Source organism: Aythya ferina (genome assembly GCF_964211825.1).
Source record: "Aythya ferina genome assembly, chromosome: 3".
Classification (NCBI taxonomy): domain Eukaryota; kingdom Metazoa; phylum Chordata; class Aves; order Anseriformes; family Anatidae; genus Aythya; species Aythya ferina.
Genome location: NC_140298.1, coordinates 48784835 through 48810296, shown reverse-complemented (window position 1 = coordinate 48810296; position 25462 = coordinate 48784835). Strand labels below are relative to the sequence as shown.

Genomic DNA, 25462 nt, shown 5'->3' with positions numbered 1-25462 from the left:
GATCACAACACTGACATGGTGTAGGTTCACAAAGATTGCTTTCTGTTTCCAGAGAAATAATAAGGAGATAGGGAGAGAACTCATTGACCAAGGAGGTCTGAACGACTCACTGTCTGGGACTAAAGCTGTAACAAGGCAGGCACCACCCGTCAGCACATTTGCTACAGCCCACGGGTAGCGACGGCCGATGCGATTCACTGTCAGCAAGAGGATGAAGGCAGCTGGGAACTCAACAAGGGCAGAATAGAGGAAATCCAGGTAGATGTTCCCACTGGCTATTCCCATGTGCATGATGAGCCCCTGGTACAGGACGGAGCTCATGAACCTAGGCAGAGAACAGGGTACGGTTGAAGACCAACTCTTTGGGAGAGGGTTTGTGCAAAGAACTCAGATTTGCAGCTGGTCAGGAGCAAAACAGGCTTAAATCAATGATGCCAATTTAAGGCACTGAATATACCTCCATCTGGGCTGCAAATCCATTTCCTTACCAACTGTACATCAAAATGCATGTATGCTTTCTTATCTGAGGTGTCCTGACCAGGTCTAGAAATGAAGGTTTCAGCTTTTCTCCATCGTCATCCTCAGATTTGAGATACTGGGAACACAAGCCAGGATAAGAGATTAGAGAAGGATAAGAGATTAGAGAAGGATAAGAGATTAGAGTGGGCAGGGGAGAGGGTGGTGACCACTGCAAGGATATTTTCCTCTAGATTAATGGGAAAATGAGGGGTTTGATTTGTCAGTTATGAAACTGAAGGGAAATTAACTTCCCCAAAGTGTTTTAGGGAAAGGAAACATGAATATTTATGTAGACAGTCCTCATGTCCGTGCAGCCACATGTATGAGGCTGTCGCATGGCATGAAGCAGGAATTTAAACAACAATGAATGAGGATGTCTTGTACTGTTCAGTCATGAGACTGGGAGAGTTTACAGTGTGTTGATTGGTACTAATTAGAGGAAGAACGTTCCTTGCCTGCTGGCTACTTTTGCAAGCCTCTTCTCTCAAACATGCTCTGTTAGGGTCCTTGGCAGTCAAAGAGAAGAACTTGTTTTACTTTAGGGATCTGCTGTCCTTCTGGTCACTGAGCTGCTCCCTGCTCTAAGCCCTAAGCAATCTTAAACTCAGAACACTGTTAGTCCTGAGCTTTGCATACATGTTTGCTTTCAGCAAACACAGTGCAGTCACCTGGAACGAGAGAGGTAGCTGCTTCTTATTTCCCTTGGCAATGCGCTTAATAACTTCCATGGCTTTATCATTTTGCTTCTGAGTTATCAGCCACCTGGGGGACTCAGACAGACACCTGCAACACATAAGAATGACATCCATGAGGCAGGAAAATGCATTTTTTCTGTTAGAAGTAAAATGAAAATGGAACTGAATTTCTCATGCTAGGATCCTATGGTATGTTGAATACCTGTGAGCAGTCTTGAATTCAATGGTATTTGTGGCTGTCAGTGATTGTATTCTGATTTGGGCTCCACTTGGATGATGACATGGCCTGATTTTTTTTTTTCTAATTATTATTATTATTTTTTTAATGTTAAGACCAGTTTGTGACAGTTTGGAAACATTCCTCTAAGATAGATTGTGTGATATGTTTTAGAAATGACTCGCAGCCTGTAGGTGCTAAAACAACATCTGCAAAACTGATCCTTAAGCTCTTCCATGTTAAAAATAAACTTTAGAAAAAATAATTAAACCAAATCTGTTCCTCAATCTGGTTCTGATACTTTCTAGGGAAAATTGACTTTTTTTTTTTTTTTTTTTTTTTTTTTTTTTACGAATAATTAACTAGATGGTGTTAAAGACAAAGCAAATTTAATTAATGATTAAAAGATCCCACTTTTCACAGTACCTAGAAGTACTTTTCGAAAGCTGATGATTTCTTATTTTGTGATGGGTGGCAAGGCCTCCAAACACAGACACATTACTGTGTGTTGCAGGTAGTCCCTTGCTCTCAGGTGGCTCATGCTAAACCCCTGGGCAGGGTGAACAGAACGACCAAAAAATGCCAGATCTAGTCTTGGAAGTCCTACCAAAGGCAACGGTCCTCTGCAAAGCAGCTTCAGCTTCCAGGTGCATTCGCCATCTTTTATCTGCTTGGCTTGGGGTTGCTGGGAGCTGCAACACTTACCAATAGTATAGTAGGAAGAGGAAATTGGGCAGGGTGACGGCGAGCTGAAGCCACCTCCAGTGCTGGAGCACGTAGGCCACAGCAGTGAAGATGAGCAGCCCCACGGTGAAGGCCAGCTGGTAGATAACGCCCACGGTCTTCCGGAAGCTTAAGCCAACAAATTCCGCAGCTGCAAAAATAATGTTACGTGAAACACAGGGGAAATGCGTGGGGCTGGGGAGCTGGGGAAATGGAGCTGCCACTGGCTGCACAATGCGGAGCCCCTGCGGCTTGGTGTGGGGGTATGGATATGGAAGGTAAAACACAGCAGGATGTGGTATGGGCTGTGGGTTTGGCACAGGAGCTGGTCTTTGCCACTGCTCTGAGTAAGTATGGTCTGAGGAAGTATGGTTTGCACTGTTTGGAGGTTGCCACAGCTGGGGCTGCCCATGAAGCCTCCACCGTCCAGCTGGGGACTTTGTCCCTGCCTCCAGGAGTGTCAGGGCTCACCCATAACATGTGCAAAGACAGCCTTCTCCCTCCCTCCCCTCCTGGCTGAGGACTATCTGGGAACGCCTGCTGGCAGCCCCGTGCCCCCGCCTCACCCCGCTGGGCTGCAGCAAAAGCCATTTTGGCACAACATCTGCGAAACATGAATGTTGTCTCTCAACAACAGCACTGCTGCTGCTGCCTTTCCTGGAAACGTGGGTATCTCTGCAGCATTTCCAGTTCTTGTCTCTAGACTTTGTTCTCCATTTTGACATGTGACTCTTCAGGTACGAACACTCCCTAGTTTCTATGGCCACCTCCCAGTTATTACTCATATATGTACGAGCTGAAGCAAGCTTTCCAGGAATATGAGTAGGCTCGATAACAAAGTCTGCAGGCCTGTAAATCCTCAGACAGACATCTCACAAAACAAAACACAGCTTGGCTCATAGACACCCGCTTTTGGCAGTAAATAACACACGGTCCCTGTCTGCTCTTGCTATGCACAGATCCCTAAAATACTGGGGGCCCAAGGTGAGGTGAGCCCTGCTGCTAAACTGGGGGGTCGTGGCCGGAGGGTGCAGTTGTGAGGTGCTGTAACTAACTCAGGACGTAGCCGGTCAGCCAGCCCCCCTTGCTGACCAGTCCCTGGACCAGATGGAAGACCACCGCCCACGTGTAGCTGGGTGCAAAGGCCACGAGAACCCCTGAGACTGAATCGATGAGGACTGTGATCAGGAGGCACAGCTTATGGCCAAACCTGCAGAAGGAAAGAAGAAGAAATAAAGGGAAAAAAGGCTCATCTTGTGGCTGCACAAAACCCCAGCTGAACGGCGGAGGCATTCCTCATGGCATTCCTCATTACTTGTTGGAATAACAAGTGCTTTCTTCTGGCAGCTCTAGTTCCAGGTGGTTTCTTAGGTACAAGGAGAGTAAAGGCTTACTAGCACCTGAAGTCCTGACCTGAGCAGTAATTTATTGTTTTCTCATCTACTCAGTGATGTTTTTAAGGAGCTGACCTTCCCTTCCCAAGGCACTTCCCTGTCCCTTTCCTCTCGTTTACCTTACCCTGACTGGGCCCTCCCAGGGAACAGACCTGTGGAGGACAGCCCAGGTGCGAGGCACTCAACCAAGCAGCCACCGTGCTTGCTTAGAAATGTCATTGCCACAGCAGTCCGAGCACTGGTATCTAGCTGATGGTGTGCAGAGTGGTCCAGTCCAGAAGCAAGACTTAGTAGAAAGGACAGGGACCGTATCTCTTCAGAGATATGGTTGAAAAGGGGAGCAACCACATGAGGGCTTCAGGACCATTTCTAGGCACTGGAAAGTGAGAATTCATGACAGCACGATGCTCATCAGTGGGAGGAATGGGAGCATGTAGGAGCCACCATCTTTGTTTTAGTTTGCTTTGTATTATTCCTGAGCTCTGGTAGTCTTCTAGTTTGCACAGGCTGGTGATGGATGCCAGCAGTCCATGTGGTGCTTGGGCAGAAAGCAAGTGCAACCTGCTTTGGCCAGGCTCCCCTGCTCACCCACCACGCAGGCAGGGCTGGATGGAAAAACAAATGCTGTGAAGAAGCTGGAGATGGTCCCTGTCCCCCTTCTCCCCACCTTTTTTTGAGTAGTGGTCTGGATATACTCTTCCCTTTACAGCATTTTTCATCTTGATGGAAATGGAAGTTCAGGGAACTTTTCCCATCCTTTTTTTTTTTTTTTTTTTTTTTTTTTTTCAGCTCATAACTTATTTCTGGTTAATGACTTAGTTAATGAGTTCAAGAAATGCTCTGATGTAGCTCTTCAGCCCATCTTTCAAAGCTGCAATAGTTTTCATGTGTATATTGTTTGATAACTGTTATCTTTACGTATTTTCTCAATAACCTTTGCTACATGCTGAGCTTTTCTTGAAGGGGGTCTTGTACATCCCTGTTATTTGTCATTCCCTGTGTCACAGTGACTCACAGATAGTCAGGAATAGATTGTTTCCAAAAGAAACAAGCTTGCTAGAGCACTGGGAAGGCATTTGTTCTCTAGCAGACAAATATTCACTTAGAAGTATGATTTTAAAAAAACATTAAATTTGTCAATGTCCACTGACAAAAATAGCGTGATAATAAATACCAGCCAAAATAAATGTCTTTAGTTCTCCGCAATAACATGGGCAGATCAAATCTCTCATACTTTCCTTCTCTCCTTTTGTCTGACATACAGACATTTTTGACTCTGTCTTAAAAGCCGGCTCAAGAGAGCCTTATCAGACCACGAGAGAACCCTCTCCTGAGAAGACCTTTTCCCAGAGCCCTGGCAATGAATGACAGATGTGCAAACGCTGCATCTTAGCACTGACCTCAGCAGCTGCCTCAGGAAACAGGGGTGCCCTTTCCAAGACACCCATGCCTGGAAGCGTGCCCAGAGACTGATGAAGCAAATGAGAAGGTCTAATCCCTTTGGGAGAAGCATAGTTCAGATTTGAGAAGAGCTGATGAAACCTCCCTTTGAAGTACCTAAAATGTTGTCAGGAGTTGTCCTGAGTATATCATGTTGCAGCAACCTAAAGCACAGGAAAAACAGCACTCCATATGTATGCCTGATTTCTGATGAGGAAAGAATGGACATTTCAAACACAAAACTTGGGCCTCTTTCCCATTCCATCTAATAAAATGGAATCTTCTGGAGTTGTTTTTGCCCTAAGCATAACTTTCTATGGGTATGAGATTTTGTTGAGCTCTTGGGTGCTTGTATTGATTTAGGACCCCAGAGAACTGGGAGAGAGTGCCAATAAGTAGAGTGGCAGAAACCTCCTCAGCACTTGCATTATCTTAACATCAACAATATCCTACTCGTCTTCTCATACTTTTGCCTGATAATAAGACATGGTAAAAAGAGTCTTCAGCATTTTGACACAGAAAAGCGTTTCAGATAAAATTGAATATAAATGGGATTGAGGTTTCTGGTTTCCATTGGTTCACATAGCTATACGCTGCCAAGAAACGCCTTCGCTAGGTAATGTTATTGCTTAGTCCATCTCTGTCCTGGAAAGGGAATTTAAAGAGTAGCTCCTCTGATGGCCACAGGATCTGCTTACTGCTGTTTCATGTCCTATCATTCCTGGAAGAATGGCTGCTACATATCTTGTCCTTTGCTCCCATAAGCTGTGCCTTATTATCAAAGCATCAGTTCTGGGAAAAAGGATGGAATACTTTCAAGTATGAAAGCCTGGAAAACTGGACAGAGAACAAGAGCTTTGATTTCAGAGAAGATTGTAGTTTTACTGCAAATTTTTGGTGCAAAAAGAAAACAATATTTTTCAAAATGTGTGAAGAAAAGCAAAAAAATAGCCTGAGAATGTGAACCTTTATCCTTCAAATCAGACAACGGACTCTAGCCCAGGCCTGAAGACTGGACATTGGGTCTTTATGGTAATTCTGCAACCATATGATGTGTTTCACCTGAGAAAGCTTTCTGCCACAGGGGTAGCAGCACACAAGAGGTGGCCAGAAAGAGTTATTTTGATAAATTAGGATCTTCTGATGAAAAATCTATTTAAGCATAAAGCTTTCAATGTGCTCTGGTTCACAGACAGTAAGATAATGGTTTTCTGCAGACTGAAAAGTGGTCTGTCCTACCTATGCATAGATGTGCTTCTTCATAAGCATGTTCATCCCTGTCAGGGGACAGCATGGGGGTAGCAGCTTTTTCCACAAAAATGGTGCTCACGGCCTAACCAAAGATGTGTTTGCATACAACAAAACATGATGTGGGACCAGCAAGACACACAGTCCCATCCTTGTTGTGAGACACTCTACAGAACTGCTATGAGTGAGAGTGGTGCAACTTCCTGTTGTTTTCCTCTCTGCTTGGAGAAGGAAGAAAAGTGAAAAGAAGGGAGCTGTGGCAATATCTGTTCAGCAAAGTTGATTTTGGGGCCAGCTCAGCATGGAAGGAAAGGCTGTAGACATCAGCACTCTCATAAATTCTGAGAATTCAAGAAAAAAGAAAACACAAAAACATTTCTGCAAGATGTACTGGCAATGCTAGAGAAGGAAGCCTTTGTCTCATTGTTCAGCCCGCATTACCTTCACCTCTCCAAATTCCAGTCTCTCTTACTGTTGTGCTAAAAAATGCATCAAAGAAGAACAGGAAGGTCAGTGACAAACCATAAAATTTGTTTTGAGTATAACCTCAAAACAAAAAAAAAGTGAGCAGATATATGGCACAATAACATTTATCTCGGAAAAGAGAATGTGAGGGGTAATAAAATCTAGACCCAATTATATACAGCCAGCTGAGAAAAGGATGGATCAAAGAAAATTTAGGAAGGAACAACTATTTCTATTTCTGCATTTGACAAAACCACTTCTATTTTAAATCTGATTTCTGGCCAGCTGGATAGTGTTAAAACTAACGTGAAAAAAATTTATTACAAGATAGGCAAATAAATCTTGGTGTGGGAGTTACAATTTCATTTCAAACTCTGAGCTCCCATTGCAGTTTGCCACTGGAAAAGAAAACAAAATCTCTTCACTCCTAAGTATGCAAATTCCACACAAACCACTGGGCGAGTGAACGCCGTGACATTTCCATGAATTCCTGGATCACAACAGCCTTTGAAATCAAGGGCTTAGGAACCACGATCCACCCCTTTGTACATGACACGTGAGCTTTTGAACCAAGTTCTGCGTGCACTCATTTCCTCCTTGAATCATACGTGTAATTCAGTGACATGCAGAAAACAAAACCAGAGGCAGCAGTTCATCTTACACCTGCCTGCACGCTACCTACCTGTCTGCAATGTAGCTGATGACCATGGAGCCAATAAAAAATCCAGCATTTACACATGACTGAAAGAGGTCAAGCTTCCAGGAGTCCTCGCACACCAGGTTAAACTGCAAGGGCAAGCGCAGTTAGAAGAACGGGAATATTCAACACAAACCATGGCTTGTCAAGGATGGGTAATGGAAAGAAACCAATGGGAAAAAAATGAAAAGAAAACAACAACAAAAAAAAAAAACTGAAAAAGAAACTATCTAATCTCTTATAAATAACATCTGCAAGGCTTGTAGAGATTATCCCAGACTTGCAGAAAAGTTACACCCTGGAAAATGATTATGCAATGACACATAAAGGGAGTGAGAAAGGCAGAGACTCTTTGAACGAACAAATGAAAAAGCTCAGAAAAATCCCACCCTCTCCTCCCCCACATCTGCTTGAAATCTGGAGGACACTTGCAGCACCATTTCCTTCATGGATGTCAAAGCCTGCTCCTAATCATGCATCATCGCACTGTGTGGAAGCGGTGCAGGGCATGAGAGGTGGTGGGGCTGCCGCCGGACCAGTGGAGGTCTGTGTATACAGGGACTATAGGCTCCATCTGTGGCTCTGCTCTGCCCTTGGGTGACACTGCTTGTGGGTGAGGAGATGTTTTCTCAGCCCTGGCCAAAATGAATGAGTTGCAGCAGCTGGGAGAAGCCAGGCAGTTGGCCAGATGTAATTTTCATAAAGGTCAAAGAGGAGTCTTTAGTAAATCCCTGAGCTCCTTTTTGGAACCTTCATCAAGGCTTGTGTGTGGCAGGGGAAGAGGCCCCCGCATAGCTGAGATCTGCCAGCTGGAGTCTTTCTTTTGTGGCTTTGCAGCACCTTGAAGCACGCTGCCATGAGCCCTGCCGGGGCGAGCCAAGAATATGTCTGTCCCACTCCTCACTAGCACCAGCAAAAAGCCCAGGCTTTGACTGACTCTCACTGCACTGAAAGGGAGCTCTGTAACCTCCTTCTGATTTACAACTGGCAGGCTGCCAACCCGCACCCAAGAGAGAGGGGAAGAACTTCTCTACAGCAGTGGTTTCTTTTGGGAGACAGGAATCGTACTGCTTTTTTTTTTTTTTTTTTTTTTTTTTTTTTTTTCTTTTTTTTACCTCAATGATTCCTCCAAAGAGGAGGAACTCAGACATTGCAGCCTCCAGGACAATCACTTGTTTTTAAAACAAGGTTCAGCATGTAGGATGCTCTGGAGAAGCAAAGTTCACAGCTGCTGTGCACCTCTTAACCTGCAGAAGCAATCTGCACCATTTGGTGGGATAAAAGTAAAACTTTATTTTTATGATTTATGGAAATACTAAATCACGTGTAACCAGAATTCAGCTTGGAAACCTTATTTCACCTCCTCTTTCTAACCTGAGTGAGTTTAAGGTAGGCAGACACGAGTGATCATGTCAGATGAGCCGTGCCTTACCTCAGTGACGAGCGAGGTCCCCGGGTAGTCGTAGAGCCACCCGTCCTGGCAGGGGCTGAGGGGGACAGAGCTCCGGTTGCCTGCGAGGCTGCCCAGGGGGTCGGTGCAGCTGAGGCCCATCGCGTTCCAGTCCACATCATACCTCCTGCAGCGGCTGCCAAAAGCGGTCCCGTGGCTGCCCCACTCAGGCACGGTGTGGTTCAGCTGCTCCGCCAGGCTCCAGCCGCAGCGCTGGCTCAGCTCCACCACGCCGGGGCTGAAGCAGCGGTGCTCGGGGGTGAACCCGAAGAAGACGACACCCACGTAGATGGGAGTGAAGGCGGCGGAGAGCAAACACAGGATGAAAAAGGTTTGCTTTTGGAACCTGCCAAATTCGCCGATCTCCTCTAAAATGTCATCCAGGGTTGGCATCTTTCTCTGCTGCAGCTCATTAAAATACCTAACTGTGGCTTTTCACAGCTTTTGCCTTTGCTGTGAGCTTAAATCACTGCTGAAGTGTTTGTTCAAAACCCACAAACCAATAATTAAAGAACATGGTCAATCATCAAGCCATGCATTGCAACCTTTGTCTCTCAAATGCCCCTTCTAAACAAACTTTGGTTCTCATGTTTTGGCCTTCTTTCGTTGCTTTATTTTGTATGTGGCAGGCTTGAAATACAAGAGTTGGTGTCCTACATTATGGCCATTTCAAGTCATTGACAGTCTGTCAGTGCACAGTATGGGGCAGGCAATGATTCCTTTGTCCAGCGTTTTCCATTTAACAGAGATCATAAATATTTCTAAAGCAATGTCATTCTCTCCTCTGTATATGAGCAACTGAAAGACCTGAGCATGCGCTTAAGGAATGGAGGCATCTTTGGTCTGTTTTGCTGTGTGGGATGATTTCTATTGTGTTCCCATAACTGCGGTTACATAAGGTCCTTTCATGTTGTTCCCCATTTGCTTCCCCTGTAAAAATTAGCTTTTGTCAAGTAATGTAAGAAGTGATGGGGAACTGGAAAAGATTCAGTGCATCAGAGGTGTGGATTTGAACAAAAACATCTGTGGGCAAAGGCTTTGGCTTTTTAAAGAATAATTCTTCCTGTAAATGTTCTGAAGACAGTTTTTATTGTCGCTCTTTTCCAGCCAAAATGAAATGACTTTGCAGCTTGCTCAGTGCTTCTGAAGGGAATCCCTGGGCAGGTGGATGTCACAGAGTTAATGCCTCTCCCAGGGACACTCAGTGACCTCCCTGAGATTTACGAGGCACAAAACTAAACGAACTTTGGAGGAAAACAGAAGTGATAAGTAATATGATATTTTAAAGGACTATTAATAACAAGCCCTGCTGAATTGCTATGACAGTCATACCTAGGAACTGTCGTGAATCACGAAAGGGACTGCTGCTTTGCAATAAACATCTTTTACCGTTAAGAAAGGAGCAGACCTTTGACCGTTTACAACGAAACTGTTCAGCTATCTCTGTTCAAGTCTGTTTTACATCAGAAGCAGGGAACAGGCTATTCCCTTTGTGAATGCTCCAGGTCAGTGACAGGACCTCACTGCACAAGCATCCTTCAGACCTTACTCCCACCTGCACACACACGACTCAGCAGTGCATGTATCTGGTGTGTTCATTCTTAGCTAAAATTTGGGTCAGCCAAAGCTTAATTAATTGCAGCAAGAAGCGCATAAAGCATCCTGGATATGCACTTTACTCCCTTTCCTGATTCTGTCCAGTGTAGTTTCACAGTGGAGGATACAAGACTGATACAATTACAGGGTCCAATGCCAGTTTTTCTGCCAGAAGGTTGTGTCTCCACTTTTAAGGTACATTGATGTTCCTTCTCTGGGAAAATGTCTTAGGCATTCTCTTGTATTGCCAGTAAGCTACTGAGTAGCTGCAGATATTAAATGGGATCCAGAAGATTTTGTTATCGATATCTGAGCTGCCCTTGAATGTCATAGCAAGACTCTCTCCTGTGTACAGTGACACCAGTCTTAGGGGAACTGAGTAGTTTTCCCTAACAAACATTGCGTTAACCCTTCCTCATGTGCTGGTTCCTCAGTGACCACTTTGGAAAGTAGTTTCTGTGAAGAAAGGCCATTTGGTTCAGCTTTGCTTCCTGGCCAAGGGCACAGCTCAGTCTGGATGGTTCCATCCTCCTGGACTTGTCTATCTGCAGGGGATTCACCCAGCAGCTCAGCGGGGCTCAGTGTGCCCGTCAGTGTCTGTGCTGGTATGACAAGGGCTGAGGGGATGGAGCGGGCATGCCCTGGCTACGGCACTTTCCCTCAGTACACCCTCAGTGGTTCATCCTGCCAACATAATGGCATGTCACTCTCATCACCTGAGAATACTCGAGTCTGTCTGTCTGGTCACTTTAAGGTGTTTTGCAGACAGACTCTTTCAGTTTTGAGGGGATCGGAGCAGGGAGCAAGCATGCATGCAGTTCTGCTGCTGGATACGAGTGCATGTAAACAGAGGCAGCATGATAGCTTGTCAGGGTGACATCTTTATTCCAAGAACCTAAACAGGATTGTATATGGGCTCTATTGATGCACAATGTGTAACATCAGCAAGAGGAGCAAGGTGAACAAAGCCCAAGCTGCTCTGCTAGCAAAAGCTGGCTGAGCCTCCAGCAGAAGAACCATGTTGCCCTGCAGTGGCAGGTCCATGAAACGAACCATCAGCTGTGACAACTTTACTGTGTATAATCAGTAATCTCTTCAGTTTAAGCAGTGAAACATTACCTTGCCTGCTTTACAATCAGCCTTCCAAAAGATGTGTTAAGTGTTCCTGTACTCTGACCTTCCTGAGCTTTAGAGGTATGCTCACAGGGCTGGGTGAAATGGAAATGAAGCAAAGGCTAAAATTATGTTCTAAAAAAATATGGATACAAATGCAAGGCAGGTCTAATTTATCCATAATAATAATGCATACTGATAATTACAGCATATACATGTATAAATAACACTTTGCTACCAAACAATAGTCCTGACTTTCAAAGATCTGAAAGCATCTTCTTACTCCTGAAGACCAAGAAACTAAGGCAGAGAGATATAACAGGCTAGCTCTTCTGAGAGCTTAGTTTTCAGGTCTTCAAGGCTAAAATGATTTACTAGACGTGCACTGGACATTTCCGCTGAGGTGTCTCCTGAGGTGTTCTAAAAGTCTTGCATGAGTAATCATTGCTGCACTGAATTCCTTCTCGTGAGTCACTCTGTCATCCACATCAGGTAGTAATGATTTTGGTGAGGCATTTTGCTGTATGTGTAGGCCTTATCACAACTCTCTTTCCTGTGAGTATACCAAGGATGTAAGCATTTAACAGTGAGCTATAGGCATGGTACCAGTTGCGTGTCACAATCACACGCTGCCATAGACCTAAGGAGGGAATCCCACATTCATAGGAAAGCCTTGGAGAGTTGCCGCAAGCCTCCAAACAAATGGTGAGCTGTACTCCTGCTGGGGTTCACGGCCTGAGCACTAGGGTGCGGATACACGAGGCAGGGAGAGCCAGTCTGAGCTGTTGGTGTGAAGGTCCCCAACACTCCCCATCCCTTTTCCATGCCCAGTTCTGGCACTTGTGGTCCCTGTGCTCTATGAGTGGAGCCGACTCGTGAACTAGGCATAGGCTGATCCTTGCTGTCCTTGCAGTTTTGCCCTGCAGGGCTCAGCAAAGGGCTGAGAAGGGGCAGAGTCAGTGCAAGGGAAGGGTCAGGACCACACGGCTGGGAGCTGCCAGGAGAGGGAGGCTGGGATCAGGAGGAGAGAAGCAGAATGTCCTCCTTGTGATGAAATAGCTTCAGCTTTCAGCAGGGCTTCACCTCAGCTAACTTCAGCCATGCAAATGCTGGGCATCTGGTCTGAGCTAGATGTCCATGCCTGTTGCCCAGGACGCTCCAGGTATCTCCAGACATCTATATCCAGATGTCTAACAGGAGGCTCAGTGGTGGCTGACAGCAGAGGTCAGCACCCACAGCTATCAGTAGCAGCTGGAGCACCAAGCAGCATGTATTTAATCCAGATGAGGTGCTGACACATGCAGGCATGTCTGGCAAATTAACCAGGGCATGAAGCACTGAACTCACCAGTGGGGCTGCACTGTTACACTGACTGTGGGCATCCAGGCAGCACCTGCCCTGGCCTGACTCCTGCTGGGAGAAAGGTGCGTGTCAAAAATGGTTTAGCAAGTTTGGGCTGCCCAGGAGTCTGTAGTCCACCAGTTCCTGGCATGATGGGATCTCGATTTTTCAGACCCAGCAGTGGGAGCTACGTATCTAAAAGCTAGGAGCTGGCTATTGAGGGAGCCTACACACTTTGTTTTAGGCTGCTTAAGTTATTAGAAGCAACACGTGTTTGCACTTGGTATTTATTTACACCATGAGAATATATTTTATAACTTGGAGAAACAAAGTGTACCTTACGGTTGGCTCATGCACTAACAACATATTTTTCTTAGATGATAATCACACTATATCTGGCAAACTCCTCTAGCTTTTCATTATTTGCCTTTAGATCCAAAAGTCACAGCTTGAGCTCATTTCCTCATTGAACACTAATTACTACCTAGTATTGTGCAACATGGGAGTAGCTCTGCCAGTGACAAAGACAACTCAGCACCCAGTACTCACTCTTTGTCATCTGCTGCAGCATGGAGCATGACGTGTTGCTGGAGTTTGCTCTCTGCACGTAGCACTTGTGCACTTGTGCATGGGCATGGCTTTTGCCAGGGCTGGGAACGCTCCTGAGCTACTCTGCCACCAGCACTAGGGTGCATGGGCCACCTGTGGTTGGGTGGAGGGATGCTTGTGCTGCCCAGGGAGAGGGAAGCAGCCCTAGGGCATTGTGAACCCATGCCATGGGGTCCTGTTGCTTTGCCCTGACTCACCAAGGAGATGGCAAGGTCATCCTGCAATGCACCTGGGGTGTGTGCAGCCACTCTTATCAAGAGGGGCAGTGATAACAGGTTACTGAGGGGAGCAAAGGAGCCCAGACAGCGCTGCAACTACTGGTACAGAGTCTGGAGGGAGTGCTTAGCACTGGAGGAAAAATACATGTTTTTTCTTTAGATGGTGTGATTGTTTTTTTTTCCTCACAACTACCTGCCTATCTAGTCACACAATTTCTGCACATGCCCGGAGCATGGGCTGTCTGCAGTTATCCTCATGTTTCAACCCATCCTGTCATCCACAGGACACAGGTCCTGGAGCTTCAGCCTCATGGTGAGCATCCATTTATGGCTGGAAATTACAAGTCCCTTCCCCAAAGGGCTTGCAGTCTAAATCTCAGTTCTATTTCCCTTGTGTATGAGAACTGCTGGCACCTGCTCTAAAGGGAGCAGGACGTGTCATGAGATGAGCAGTGCAAACACTACAGGAAATATTACAAAAATAGATCCTACACAAGAAACTTGATAAACAAGTGAGGATGGAGTGAACCTGGGGAGACTGCAACGTAACATACGTTTTTGCTGGTGGCAAAGGTAGCTTGCACCACTTGCACTGTCAGAGGCAATCTGCTGGGTAATTGCACCCTTTGGTCCACAGCATGCTGAGGCAGCACCTTTCTCACAGTTCTCAGCCTGGGCGTCATTACTGCTGGGTAATTTAAACACATTTATTCCTTCTCTCCTTCCTGTAAGAAGGAAGAGGAGGATTAAATAGGTTTCAGACAAAGTATAGCCCAAAGGAAGCATGTGAATTTGTAAGTGAAGAGAAAAAACATAGGAGAAAGCAAACAGCGGCAATGTAGCAAATGGGTTTGCTGTCAGGAGAGCCAAAGGATACATTTCTACAAGGGCTGAGAACTGGCCCTGTTGAGCAAGACTTAAATACACAGTCAATTGCAAGCATTTAGTTTTGTAGTAAGTTCTTGGGTGTGTGAGTGCCTAATTAGTTCCTACAATACATATATTAATCATGTACTTGTCTCTGCTCAGACAGGGTATTACAGCTGTAGAATGTGACGTGAAGTGTGGACGTGCCCCAGGCACCTCACACCAGCTCAAGAGCAAACTGGGGGGGGGAAGGCTGCCCTGCCCATAGAGATCAGAGCGGGGATGCCTCCTTCCCACCGTGGGGCTCTGCTCCCAGTGCATCCCAGTGGCAGTGAGCCCCCATCCCCTGCTTCTGGAGCTCTGCTCTGGCACATACCCACCAGCCTCAGCATCATCACTGGAGCAACACGCCCTGACCCAGGGAACACAGAGAGGAACACGAGGGCATGGGGAGAGACTGCTGCTGTCCTTCAAGACCAGTTGGTTCTCTTTGGAGACCCTAACTCACTTCTATGCCCTGCCTCAACCACTGGCTGCGCCTGCAAGCCTTGTCCTTGGCATTCAGCTGAAATCCCTTGGGATTTACAAGGCAGAAATATATAGCTACCTGGAGTGCTGGGCTGTTGCAGGCCCTAGTGGAGTGAAAAGTATAGCACTATGAGACCCAATTTTCTGAATTTCTGGCAGCCTTGCTCTTGACATATCACAGAGCAGCTGCTAAGGTGGCTGAAAGACTGTATCGAAAGACTTTTCAGCCTCTGAGTTTAATTATTTTATTTTATTTTATTTTATTTTATTTTATTTTATTTTATTTTATTTTATTTTATTTTATTTATTTTATTTTATTTTATTTTATTTTATTTTTCTGGATGCAAAAGCAGTTCAGATACATTCTGCTAGCTTGAATCTTTGGGGAAGTAAATATCAGATGCACACAGCTGTGATGTAGCCTGCCAGTGTTTGTTTACAAACACAGATGCTATTAGCTCTGGTATTTGTCCTCCTAAAAGGGCTTTCCATAAAGTAGCAGATGAAGCTATTGCTTCTGTTCAAATTGCTTGTAAACCCCACCTTCTTGTAGCTGAGAAAAGGCACTTTTATAGGTGAGGTTCAGTGCTCGACTCTGGTCTGCTGCCTCTGGCACAGTATGGGTGCAAGTGAGTTGCTGCCCCTGTGGAAGGGGCTATCCAACCCTGCCTCTCATAGTAGGTGTTCTCATGCCTTCCCTTCTGGAAACACGAGAGCTCCCGCTCTTTAATTTTATTTACATATCTTAGCTTGAGTTTTAAGATTTTGGGGTTTGATATCCTGTAGTTTGGTTTCACGAACATTTGGACATCCATCTGCACTTCTGGGAGATAATAAAACACACCGATGACACAAGGCCAGTTGCAACTACAAATGAGATAAGGTAAGTGCAATCCCACTGGGTCTGCAAGAATAAAGAAAGCTGCCAAGGAGCAATGGCCAGTAGCTTAACTCCAGAAGGGACAATAGTCATGGGGCTGGATCCATTATGAATGCAGACAGTCCTCCTTCAGTTTATCCCCAGACTCCTGTAACTGCAGTGAGACTTTACTAGACTAAAGAGGCTGGTTGGAGAACTGGGGGTTGTCCAGGTTGAAGGGCAAGGAAACTTGCTAGCAGGCAGCACTGAAGCCAAACATACTGTTTGGAATAGGGCTTAGGAAATCACAGCTATTTTGCGGGGTTTTGTGCAGGTGAACCATAAATCCAGAGCGGGGCCATTCTGGGACTGGACTGGGTCTGCTCTTGGGCTCAGAGGACCTGGGTAGCTGAGGGCAGGGGAGGTCCCAGTGGAAGAGTCTCTTGGTGGCCTGGAGCCGAGGTGCCGAGTCAAGCACATTAGCTGAGTGACTGCGGAAGCTTGGCCTCCAAGTCAAATAGAGATAAAAACAAGGACAAAGTGCAGGAAGCATTCACAAAAGGAGCCACAGAAGATTCAAGTACATGTATGGCAAAAACGGTGTGTCACTGTGAGTGCATGGGAGCAGTGTGTGCACAGGGAGGATCTTGTGTTACCGAGCTGGTGGTGGTCAAACAGCAGCCCGTGGCCAGCAGGCACTGACATCCAAACACCACCTCCCTCTGGGCTCACGGTGGCTTTCCCAGGCGGAGGTGGTAAAACCGGCAGCACAGACGGTTTTACAGAGCACAGACTGTTCTGCAGAAAGGTATTTCAGACTGAGTGACCTTGTAAAATGTGTGCCCTGACAGTCCTATTGAGCAAGCCATCCATCCATTACAAGAGGTTCCCAATGACTTTCTGAATTATTGGGCTATTCCCATGGGGATTAAATGCAAAAGCAGGTGGACTGTGAGTGCACCAGGAAATTAGGAGCCTGAACTCAATGTATCTCCATGAGCCTGTAAGACTGGCAGTGGGTGGCCAAGGCAATGAGTCACAGTGTGGGGAGCATCCATGTGACTGACTGTTCACAGTGATATATGTGATAATAAATGTGTTACTACATCCTTAGGGTGTGGGGCGGATGGTGGGTGGGTGGGGAGGCAGCCTATAGCTACCTTGCAGTGATGTCGATATATTACTACAGCTGTTCCTTGGTGGCAGCAGCAGATGCCACGATCTCAACTTTTCTACCCGACCTCAGGGTATGTATGCCTCCACTGGGGCCTGCAGCAGAACTGAGCACACCAGTAACATCAGCGCTGGGTCCCAGGTCACACAGCACACGGTGCTGACCTGATTTGCTCCTGGGCATTTGGCATTTGTCCTCTGTTGAATTAGTGCACATGATGTAGGGTCTGTGCCAACTTTCTGCTTTTACACGGGTCTCAATGCCAGCCCCAGGATGACAGCATAACTTGAGGGACCTCAGCCAGAAGGTCTCTTCAGTACTTTCTGGGAGAACCATTATCAGCTGAGCAACCCCATGCCAGCTTAGTGTTTGGCATCATTTTTACCCAGTGATAGGAGCCTTGCAGCCATACTGATGAGAGTCTCCATGTTTGCCATTGCTTCCAACAGTGCATAAATACTCATCAGACACGTCTGGTGTCTGGGATACATGTGGCTTAAATTCATGAAAAACATTGTTGTATTGAACTCTATAGACATAATAGGAATAGCAGATAGAAATACATCTATCAAGGACCAGACCAAGTAGGAGACATCATCTTCTTCAGTGAATTTGGGCAGGGTAGATGCAGCTGGGTATGCAAACCTCAGCACAGAGATGTACCTGGTTCAGAACAAATCTGACAGCTACCAAGCAGGGAAAAAATACATTGCAGACTCCCAAACTTTGATCTTATCAAGAACTTACTGTAACAGTTGTATGTGCTCTTAGATAACTGCAGGAGGCAAGTGTTCAGAGAAAAGCTTTTAAGTCAGATGATAGCACACAAGAACTTTGTTTAAACTTCTGCCTTGCTGTGGTTATCTTGGGGTTTCCAGGCAAAGTGAACTCTATGAAAAAAAATCTTAAAAAAATGCATCTAGAGCTGCTAAATAAAACCGCTGGATAGCAAGCGAGAAGCTGAAGAATATCTGGAAAGACTGTAGGTGACTAAAAGGCTAAAGGAGCTCTAAGGAAATGAGCTAAGCTTCCTAAGCAGGCACTGGGGGTGGCTGGTGATGTGGGCTGAGTGAGTGCAGAGAAAAACCACATCCCTAAGGACATTTGAGGTGGTGATAGCATTACTTCTGCATTAGCAGTCACAGGTGCTGATTTTCAGCACTGACAACCCCCCCGGGAGTGACAGCCACCTGTGGAGCAGCAGCTCCCCTCTCTCCCAGCACCCCGGCTGCCCCTGGGAGCCACCTGTGCCACCTTGCCAGGGCCTGGTCTGGCCACCACTGGCTGCCACCGCTGGCCACCAGTGTGGTGCCACCAAACCTCACCAAACCTCAGCCAAAGGCATGCGCACCTCAGTGCTTTCCACCCAGGTCAGCGACTCCTTCAAGTTGCTGCTGTCCTGCTGCTGATGAGGAGGAGCACCTGCAGGAGCTCTGACAGCCCCTGTGCTCGGCTGGTGTAGGCACCATCAAGGTGGTGCCAGCAGCTGTGCTGATGTATATGTGGAAATCGTGCTAACACTGCTGTTTTCATTTATCAAACAAAACTGAAGTAAGCCCCTTCTGCTTTTCTTCAGCTATCATTCTGCTAAAAATGCTGTATGAATTAATCATCTAAATTGCATTTAAATAAAGTTCAAGTTTGGGCGAGTCTCCTAAATCTGAGTTTGAGGGATCTGGCTGTTAGTCCAGTAACTGCGTGTTCACTGAGGCGGTCCATCCCTGTCTCCTCATCTCAGTGCAGAGGAGCAGATGGTTAGGACTGGAAGTAGTGGCTGCCCTGTAGGCTTCAAGGCCTGTCTCCAGGGAAGGCCACGTGCCCTGATGGCACTGCCCCAGGGTTTCCATCACCTCACAGGGGCCCTTCCCTGCTTCCCTATTCCACTGCAACTGGCCAACATGGAGCTGGGCTGGAGCTATGGTCCCATCCCTTGCCCATGGCTGTTGGTATCCCTTCACCATTTGGTAGCCCCAGACTCCCTCTGCCAGCTGTATTATTTTGTCTGGTCCAGCTTCCAAAGACGTAGGTGTTAAGGTTTCCATCCAGTCACTGCAGGGTTTTTTCACAGGAAAATGGATGGGAATTCTGCAGCTTTTAAGAAACACTCAGCTTGAACTCCCTTTGTTTCAGCTCATCTGCTTGCTCGTTTTTTCAGAATCTCAGACCAATGTAATCAGTTCCTTTTCTGCCTTGAATTTTAATGTTTGTTGAATCAGCCTTGCTTTGGGTCTCCACACTATTCATTTACATCTTTGTATTTTTTCTTCAGTACGCTCAGGAACATTTACTAGGGAAAGGAAAATAAAACAAATCCTGTGTAATAAATGTACTGACATTTAAAAGCAAATACGTGTTAAAACAGCTGAAAGTACAGAGTAATTGGAATACCCTGTGGTAGGTCCACACATCTAAAGATGCCCATTTTGAGTAGCACACGAGGTGTTGGATCACGAAGAGCGAGGGTGTATGCCCAGCTAAACAGCCTGATGGAAGTGGCTTGGTCCCTCTTCCTATTAATAAAGCATGCTCATCAAGCAAGGGGTGAGAACCCAGCTGTACAGAATTCTTTCTGGTTAGTATTTTGCAGTTAGGACAAAGGACACTGTGTTACAGGAGAGATAAACTACAAAAACAAAGTCAACTATAAATAGATTGTTACCACTAAGAGCTTCCAAAAACAACTACACGGAGATTAGAGGAAGGTGTTGAAGAATTACTTGTTCCCATCTATCCTTCCAGGATGACTCCAACTTTTGCTGATGGAGTGCGCTGAGTCCCTGCTGCTGCTCTGAACTTACCCTGCTCAGGCAGCCTTTTGTATTTTCTGCAGGGCTGTACCTTGGGTCTTTCTTAGTGATGGCTTTAAAAAAAAAAAAAAATAAATAAAGGTATCTGAAAAAGGCAGAAACAAAGACTATGGTTTTCGTTTGTTTTGTTTGTTTTTTTCTTTTCTTTTCTTTTTTTTTTTTGTATTTTTGCCTTTTGTTTTGTTTTGTTTGTTTTGTTAGTTTTCATAAGTATGAGGTGTATATTAATTCTCCCATGTTGATTTTGATCAGCTAGATATTCAGATTTGTTGGTTATTTTGAACCTCAGTTACTCTCTACACTGAGTCATGCTTCTTCTACATAAAGCTGTCCATAAGATGAACAGTGGTGATCTCTAGAGAAGTGCTCTATTACCTTCCCTAAAATGTATGACTGTCAGCTTTCTCGTTACACTCACCAGCTGAGTGGTTTTCAAAGTTCATAAGTGTTCTCGGAAAGAGAGATTATGCAATAGAAAGATCACCAAAAAAAAGTTCATTGACAATTTTTGATAAAACAGCAAACTGAGAAATGGTACAGAAGTATATTAAAAATACTAATGCTAGAAACTCTGCAGGGTTTTTGTGCTTTTGTGTGTGTGAAGTTACACATCCAAAACAGCTAGAGAAGCAGGCAGCTATTGAGTGGCAGCCCTGGAAATCCAAATTACACTGACACCATCCTTGATGTAATGTAAATATTTAACCTTTATTGTCACAAATCTGGGCTGGAAACTTTCACGCACAGCCCTTTTCTTAGTATTGAGAAACACTTGCTTCCAAACTGGATGCAAACAGAATCAGAAGGGAGGGGTATGCAACAACAACAAAAAACACAAGCAAAAATGACGTAATTTTCCCGTCTTTCTAGGCAGCAGATGAGGCAGGGATAGCTGAGAGAGAACAAAAGTTTGTGATTGACAGCTGTCTGACAACAGGAGGATACTTTTTTTTTTTTTTTTTTTTTTTTTTTTTTTTTTTAAGCAGGCCTTTACACCCATCTCTGGAGAATTCCTTGTACATTCCATTGTGTAAACTAGTCTTTGTTGAACTTGGGCTGTCTTGTCTTGTGACCAAAATGCTCGGTTATTCAAAGTCATTGTCAAGAGTCCTGACAAATGTACTCTGTGATCATGGCATATTTATCTGAACAGGAAGGTAGTGCAGCCTCTCTGCGGATCTCTAGAGTGACCGGGTGAAGTGGAAAAGGACAAGGGAAGCCACTTACCGACCGTAAAAATGCATGCACAGGAATCCCTTTTCCTCTGGCTGTCCTTCCTTCCGTTGGTCACAGGGAAGCTGTGATGCTTTTTGTTCCCTCACAAGAGTAGGATTAAAGCCAGTGGGATATGGGTGCACACTATCCATGGGCACACAGACGCCCAGCACCTGATCTTCTCTGGCAGGCAAAGAGGGACAGTGTGCAGCTGCCCTGGCATGCCTCGTGCAGCAGATGTCACTGCCAGCAGCAGGGACGAGCTCCCCTGGAGCTTTGGTACCTAAACCCTTCAGCCTCCCACCCTCTGCACCAGGGTGGCAGGAGGAAAAGCTACAGGTGTAGGAGTGAGTGCTGGCTGGGGGGTAGAAGATGTCTTCTTCCCCTGCTGTAAATTTGGTCTATACTTGCCCAAAGTGACAGGAATACAGCCTGTCACTGTAGTGGTCACTACTGCTCCCCCCGTGTGTTCCTCATCGCTTCTGTTTTGCTTTTCCCTTCACACTTTGTTTTTTCTATCATGTTTGGGCTTTCCCTTTTCTCCCCATGTCCCCATTTTTCTCTGCTGTTTCAGCTGCTGTCCTAGTGATGAGTACAGATCCCCCTGGTTGTTGTACTCTACAGTTCCTAGAACTACATTTATTTATATTTGTTCTTGGAACCAAGATGGTAAAAATAGCCTAAAGGCCATGGAAATAGTGAGGGAGGGGAGTATAGTGCATTGTGCACTGCTTTCATGGATTGCCAAAAGGTGGAAACCCTGTTGTTTGGAGCTGACCTTTCCCATGTCTCACAGTTAGCCTGCAGATAGCTAAGCTGATCCTGGAGGCCTGGGAAAGGACATACTCCGTTGAATAGATTTGCACCTCTTGGAAAGAAAAAGGAAATCTTGAAGGGAAAGAATGGGGAGATAAAAGAAGGAGATGAAAATTTTGCATTTCAGCATGGCATAAAAATGCTTTCTGTACAGGACAGCCAGACCCATGGGATGCAGATAGTTCTTGGAGGTGAAGTGAGTGGACAAGAACACAAAAGGGTCCTGCCATCTTCTGCTTTGAACCAAGCTTTGCCATTAAGATCTTCTCAACATGCCTTGAGCTACTACTGCCCAGTTAGGTGTGGTGGTCTCTGCAGTGGGGTCACCAGATAGTGGAGGTTCAGACAACCCTGAAATGCAGGGTTGTGGCCCAGTAGACAGGCAGCCCCTTTTCCTGGCATGGAGGGCTGAAGAAAGGCTGGTGTAGGCAGTCTCCTGGCCCTAGGATGATGTGACACAGACTGGTTTGCACCCCTGCTGCTTAGGACTGTCTAGCCTGTAGTAAACTTGTCTGGGAGATAAAAATTTGGTGCAAAACGAAGCAGCAGTCACATAAGCAGTCGCATAACATGAATGGTGGTAGATGACTGTCCAGTCTCGCTCCCAGGCCTTCTTTCATATATCAAGAGGCATATGTCCGTAGGACATTAAAACTTAGGTCGTGCTTTGCTGTGTAATTTTATCAAGGAAATAATGCTATAATCTAGGGTGGTGTCTGCAAATTGATTGATGTCACTGCCTCACTGCTTATGTTGTCCAAAACAAGAACACTGAAGTTTTTAAGTGTTTCTCTGAAGTACTGGTAACAATTATACAGGGTGTTGCACTAAAACTGGAACTTTCCAGGGTTTGTTTGATTGGGGTAGCTCTCCAGGCTAGTATAAACAGTAGTCTAGTGCCATGAGTAGACGGGGAACGTATGTGTCTCCTCCTTTAGACTACACAGTTTTCATTCTGTTTTTGAAATAGTTGTGACATTTAGGGTTTTAAGACAGCTCTAAAGATGTTTATGTTTGTAATCTAGTTGTTCTTCTATATCTCTTTCTCCTCTGCTCCCCTTTCATGGCTCCTTCTGCCTCTACTCTTTCCCTGGCTTGCTGCCTTTCCACTCTTCCCCTTCCCTCTTGCTATTCACTTCTCTTCATCTATTTTTACTGCTTCTGTCTTCTTCACCAGTCAAGGTTTTCCTGAGCTGTTTCTTCCCTTGCTTATCTCCCAGTATCAAAGAGAATATTTTTTAACTGTATGCGTAGGATAAAATGCTTAGAATTATGGTTTGACCTCAAGATCCATCCTCAAAAACATTTTTTTCAAGAGGCTACAGTTGCAGGCTTTGTATACAAACCATCATCTTTCCATTCTCAGACGTGTTCATCTCTCGCAGCATGCAAAGTTCAAGTTCCAGGAAAGCCTCAGCAAAAATGGGAATTGCTTGCTGCAGAGTAACCGTAATACATAATCTCATGCACCTCTCACTGGGATATTTAAATTTCTTTCACAAACCAGAGTCTTGCAGCACATTGATATGGTGGCAAATACTGATAAGCTGTTTTTGGAGCAAGAAATGAAAACACTAGTGAACACTACAAACTTAAGGTCACTTTGAAACTGTGTATACCAGACAGTTGAACTGACTTTGCTGAATGAACCTTCACATCTACCAGGAGAAATTACAGTGGGGAATGTTATGAACATTCCCAGATTTCCACTGCTGTGACATTAGTGCTGATTTCTCTCAGCTGCTAGGTTTTCTGGCAGGCTGTGGTGCACATGCTATGCATAACTGGAGCATAATGGGTGAGATCCATGAAATTTCGAGATCCAGCTACTAGACCGTATGTACTTTGGGGAAATAAAGAAGCTCCAGAAGCAATGTTTAAATGTTGGACCAAATTCTCCCTCGACTGTCTCTGGTCTAGCTCCACTGGTTAACTGGAAACTGATGGTTTCTTAAATAGGTAAAAAGCTGAGTGTGGCTGTGCTGTTACATGGCTGACAGGGGACCAGCCCTTGTGGTTCAGAGCTGAGCCCATACCTGAGAGGGTTAAAAGCCACATTTTTTGTTGGGGAAGGCTTGAGGAGCCATGGATGTTAGATACACCCTCAAGCGGAGCTGTGAGGGTAGTGCACAGGCTGAGCTGATGCCTGCATCAGGCTCTGTCCCCATTTGTTTGTCTTTGTGGAGGTCCCTGAAGAGACAACCTTCTTGGCCACTGCGAGCTGTCAGGATAAGCCACCTCACCTTTGACATCCCAGCATGATCAGCCCTCAGTTAGCCCAGCTGGGATAAAATAGCTCCTCCTTTTCAAAACCAGCCATCAGACTGTGCCCCTTTTGGTTAGACACAGACCTGGACCCAAAGGTGACGTTTTCATCACCCCTAAGTTCAATTACTGCAAAACAGCATAACCAGGAGCCAAAAGAAATTCCCTTGAAAGCATTTTCTGATGCAAGCACAGCAGCTTGTCTCCCTGCAACACACATCTTTGCAGGCTCACACCACAGCACTGGTCTTCATGGCAGTTACAAAATCCATGTCAGATAGTCTGTACAGTGATCAGAGCCTTCCTTAGACAGGATCTGGCTGTTCTGGAAATTTGAGTTCTACCCAAAGCCATAGACATCCATGGTCAAAGCTACAGGGAACAGGAGACAAGGGTTTTCTGGAGACATTCTTCATCAGTGCTGGCCCTGTGTTTCTTCCTGCAAGGGAAGAGAAGGGCTGTGGACCTTAAAATCCTGAGCAAAGTGCAAAATACCTGCTGTTGCCACTGATCTCACTCAGGGCAACAAGACGTGCCCATGAGCACACAGAATGAACCCCAGCCTTGGCTTTCCCTTCCCTTCTCCCCTCACTCAAAAAGAACAGCAGAACAGAAAAGCACAAGATTAGTTTTCCATTCATTCTGAAGGACAGAAGGAGAAACTCATAACTGATCTTTTAAATATTTGGGAGACTTTGTGAAAATAAAATGAACAAGGTCATATAGAAGCCCTTTATTAATAGGTGGAGCCAAATTAAAAAAAAAAAAAAAAAGCCACCAAAAAACTGTATTTTGGACAGAATAGTTTGTGAGCCTCACTTTAATTCCACTGTACAAAGGAAAGACTTGCGAATTAAATCTGTGCAGGAGGTGAGGGGTGAAGTAGAGCTCTGGAAAAGTAAATAAACATCGCCGCAGTACTCACTTCTCCTTGCCGAAGGGAAGGCTTTATGGCTCACGTTGAGATAACTTTCCTTCTGCCCCTGCTGCCCCGCAGAGAAGCTGCATCCCTCACTGCTGCTTTCAGCAGCAGCCCCTGGCCTCCTTCCCACTCAGCTCTCTGCTTTGCCCTCATGCCCGTGTACTTACCACAGCTGGGGTGGCAGCAGGCATTAGTGCCTCACCCACCCCTAAGGAGTTAACAGATTTTATTACACGATCCGTTTAACATTCTGGATAAAAAGGAAACGCACGCCCCTCCTCTCC

General features: G+C 45.6%; 1 protein-coding gene across 7 annotated transcripts in view; it reads right to left on the bottom strand.

Annotated features, from left to right (window-relative positions):
• LOC311433630 (solute carrier family 22 member 2-like) overlaps positions 1-21319 on the bottom strand; it is a 29891-nt gene extending 8572 nt beyond the window's left edge. For 4 of the 7 annotated variants that reach the window (XM_084512948.1, XM_084512949.1, XM_084512944.1 and 1 more), the window contains exons 1-9: positions 21188-21319; positions 19871-20013; positions 8831-19440; positions 7384-7487; positions 3210-3364; positions 2137-2305; positions 1188-1302; positions 489-595; positions 111-325 (exon numbers count right to left, since the gene is read on the bottom strand). In XM_084512948.1, the coding sequence (XP_084369074.1) occupies positions 111-325; positions 489-595; positions 1188-1302; positions 2137-2305; positions 3210-3364; positions 7384-7487; positions 8831-9241 (1276 nt within the window). In that variant the 5' untranslated portion in view covers positions 9242-19440; positions 19871-20013; positions 21188-21319. Of the gene's footprint in view, positions 1-110; positions 326-488; positions 596-1187; positions 1303-2136; positions 2306-3209; positions 3365-7383; positions 7488-8830; positions 19441-19870; positions 20014-21187 lie in introns of those variants that run through there. The other 3 variants (XM_084512946.1, XM_084512945.1, XM_084512950.1) reach the window with 3 other exon arrangements.
• Positions 21320-25462: the final 4143 nt, after the last annotated feature.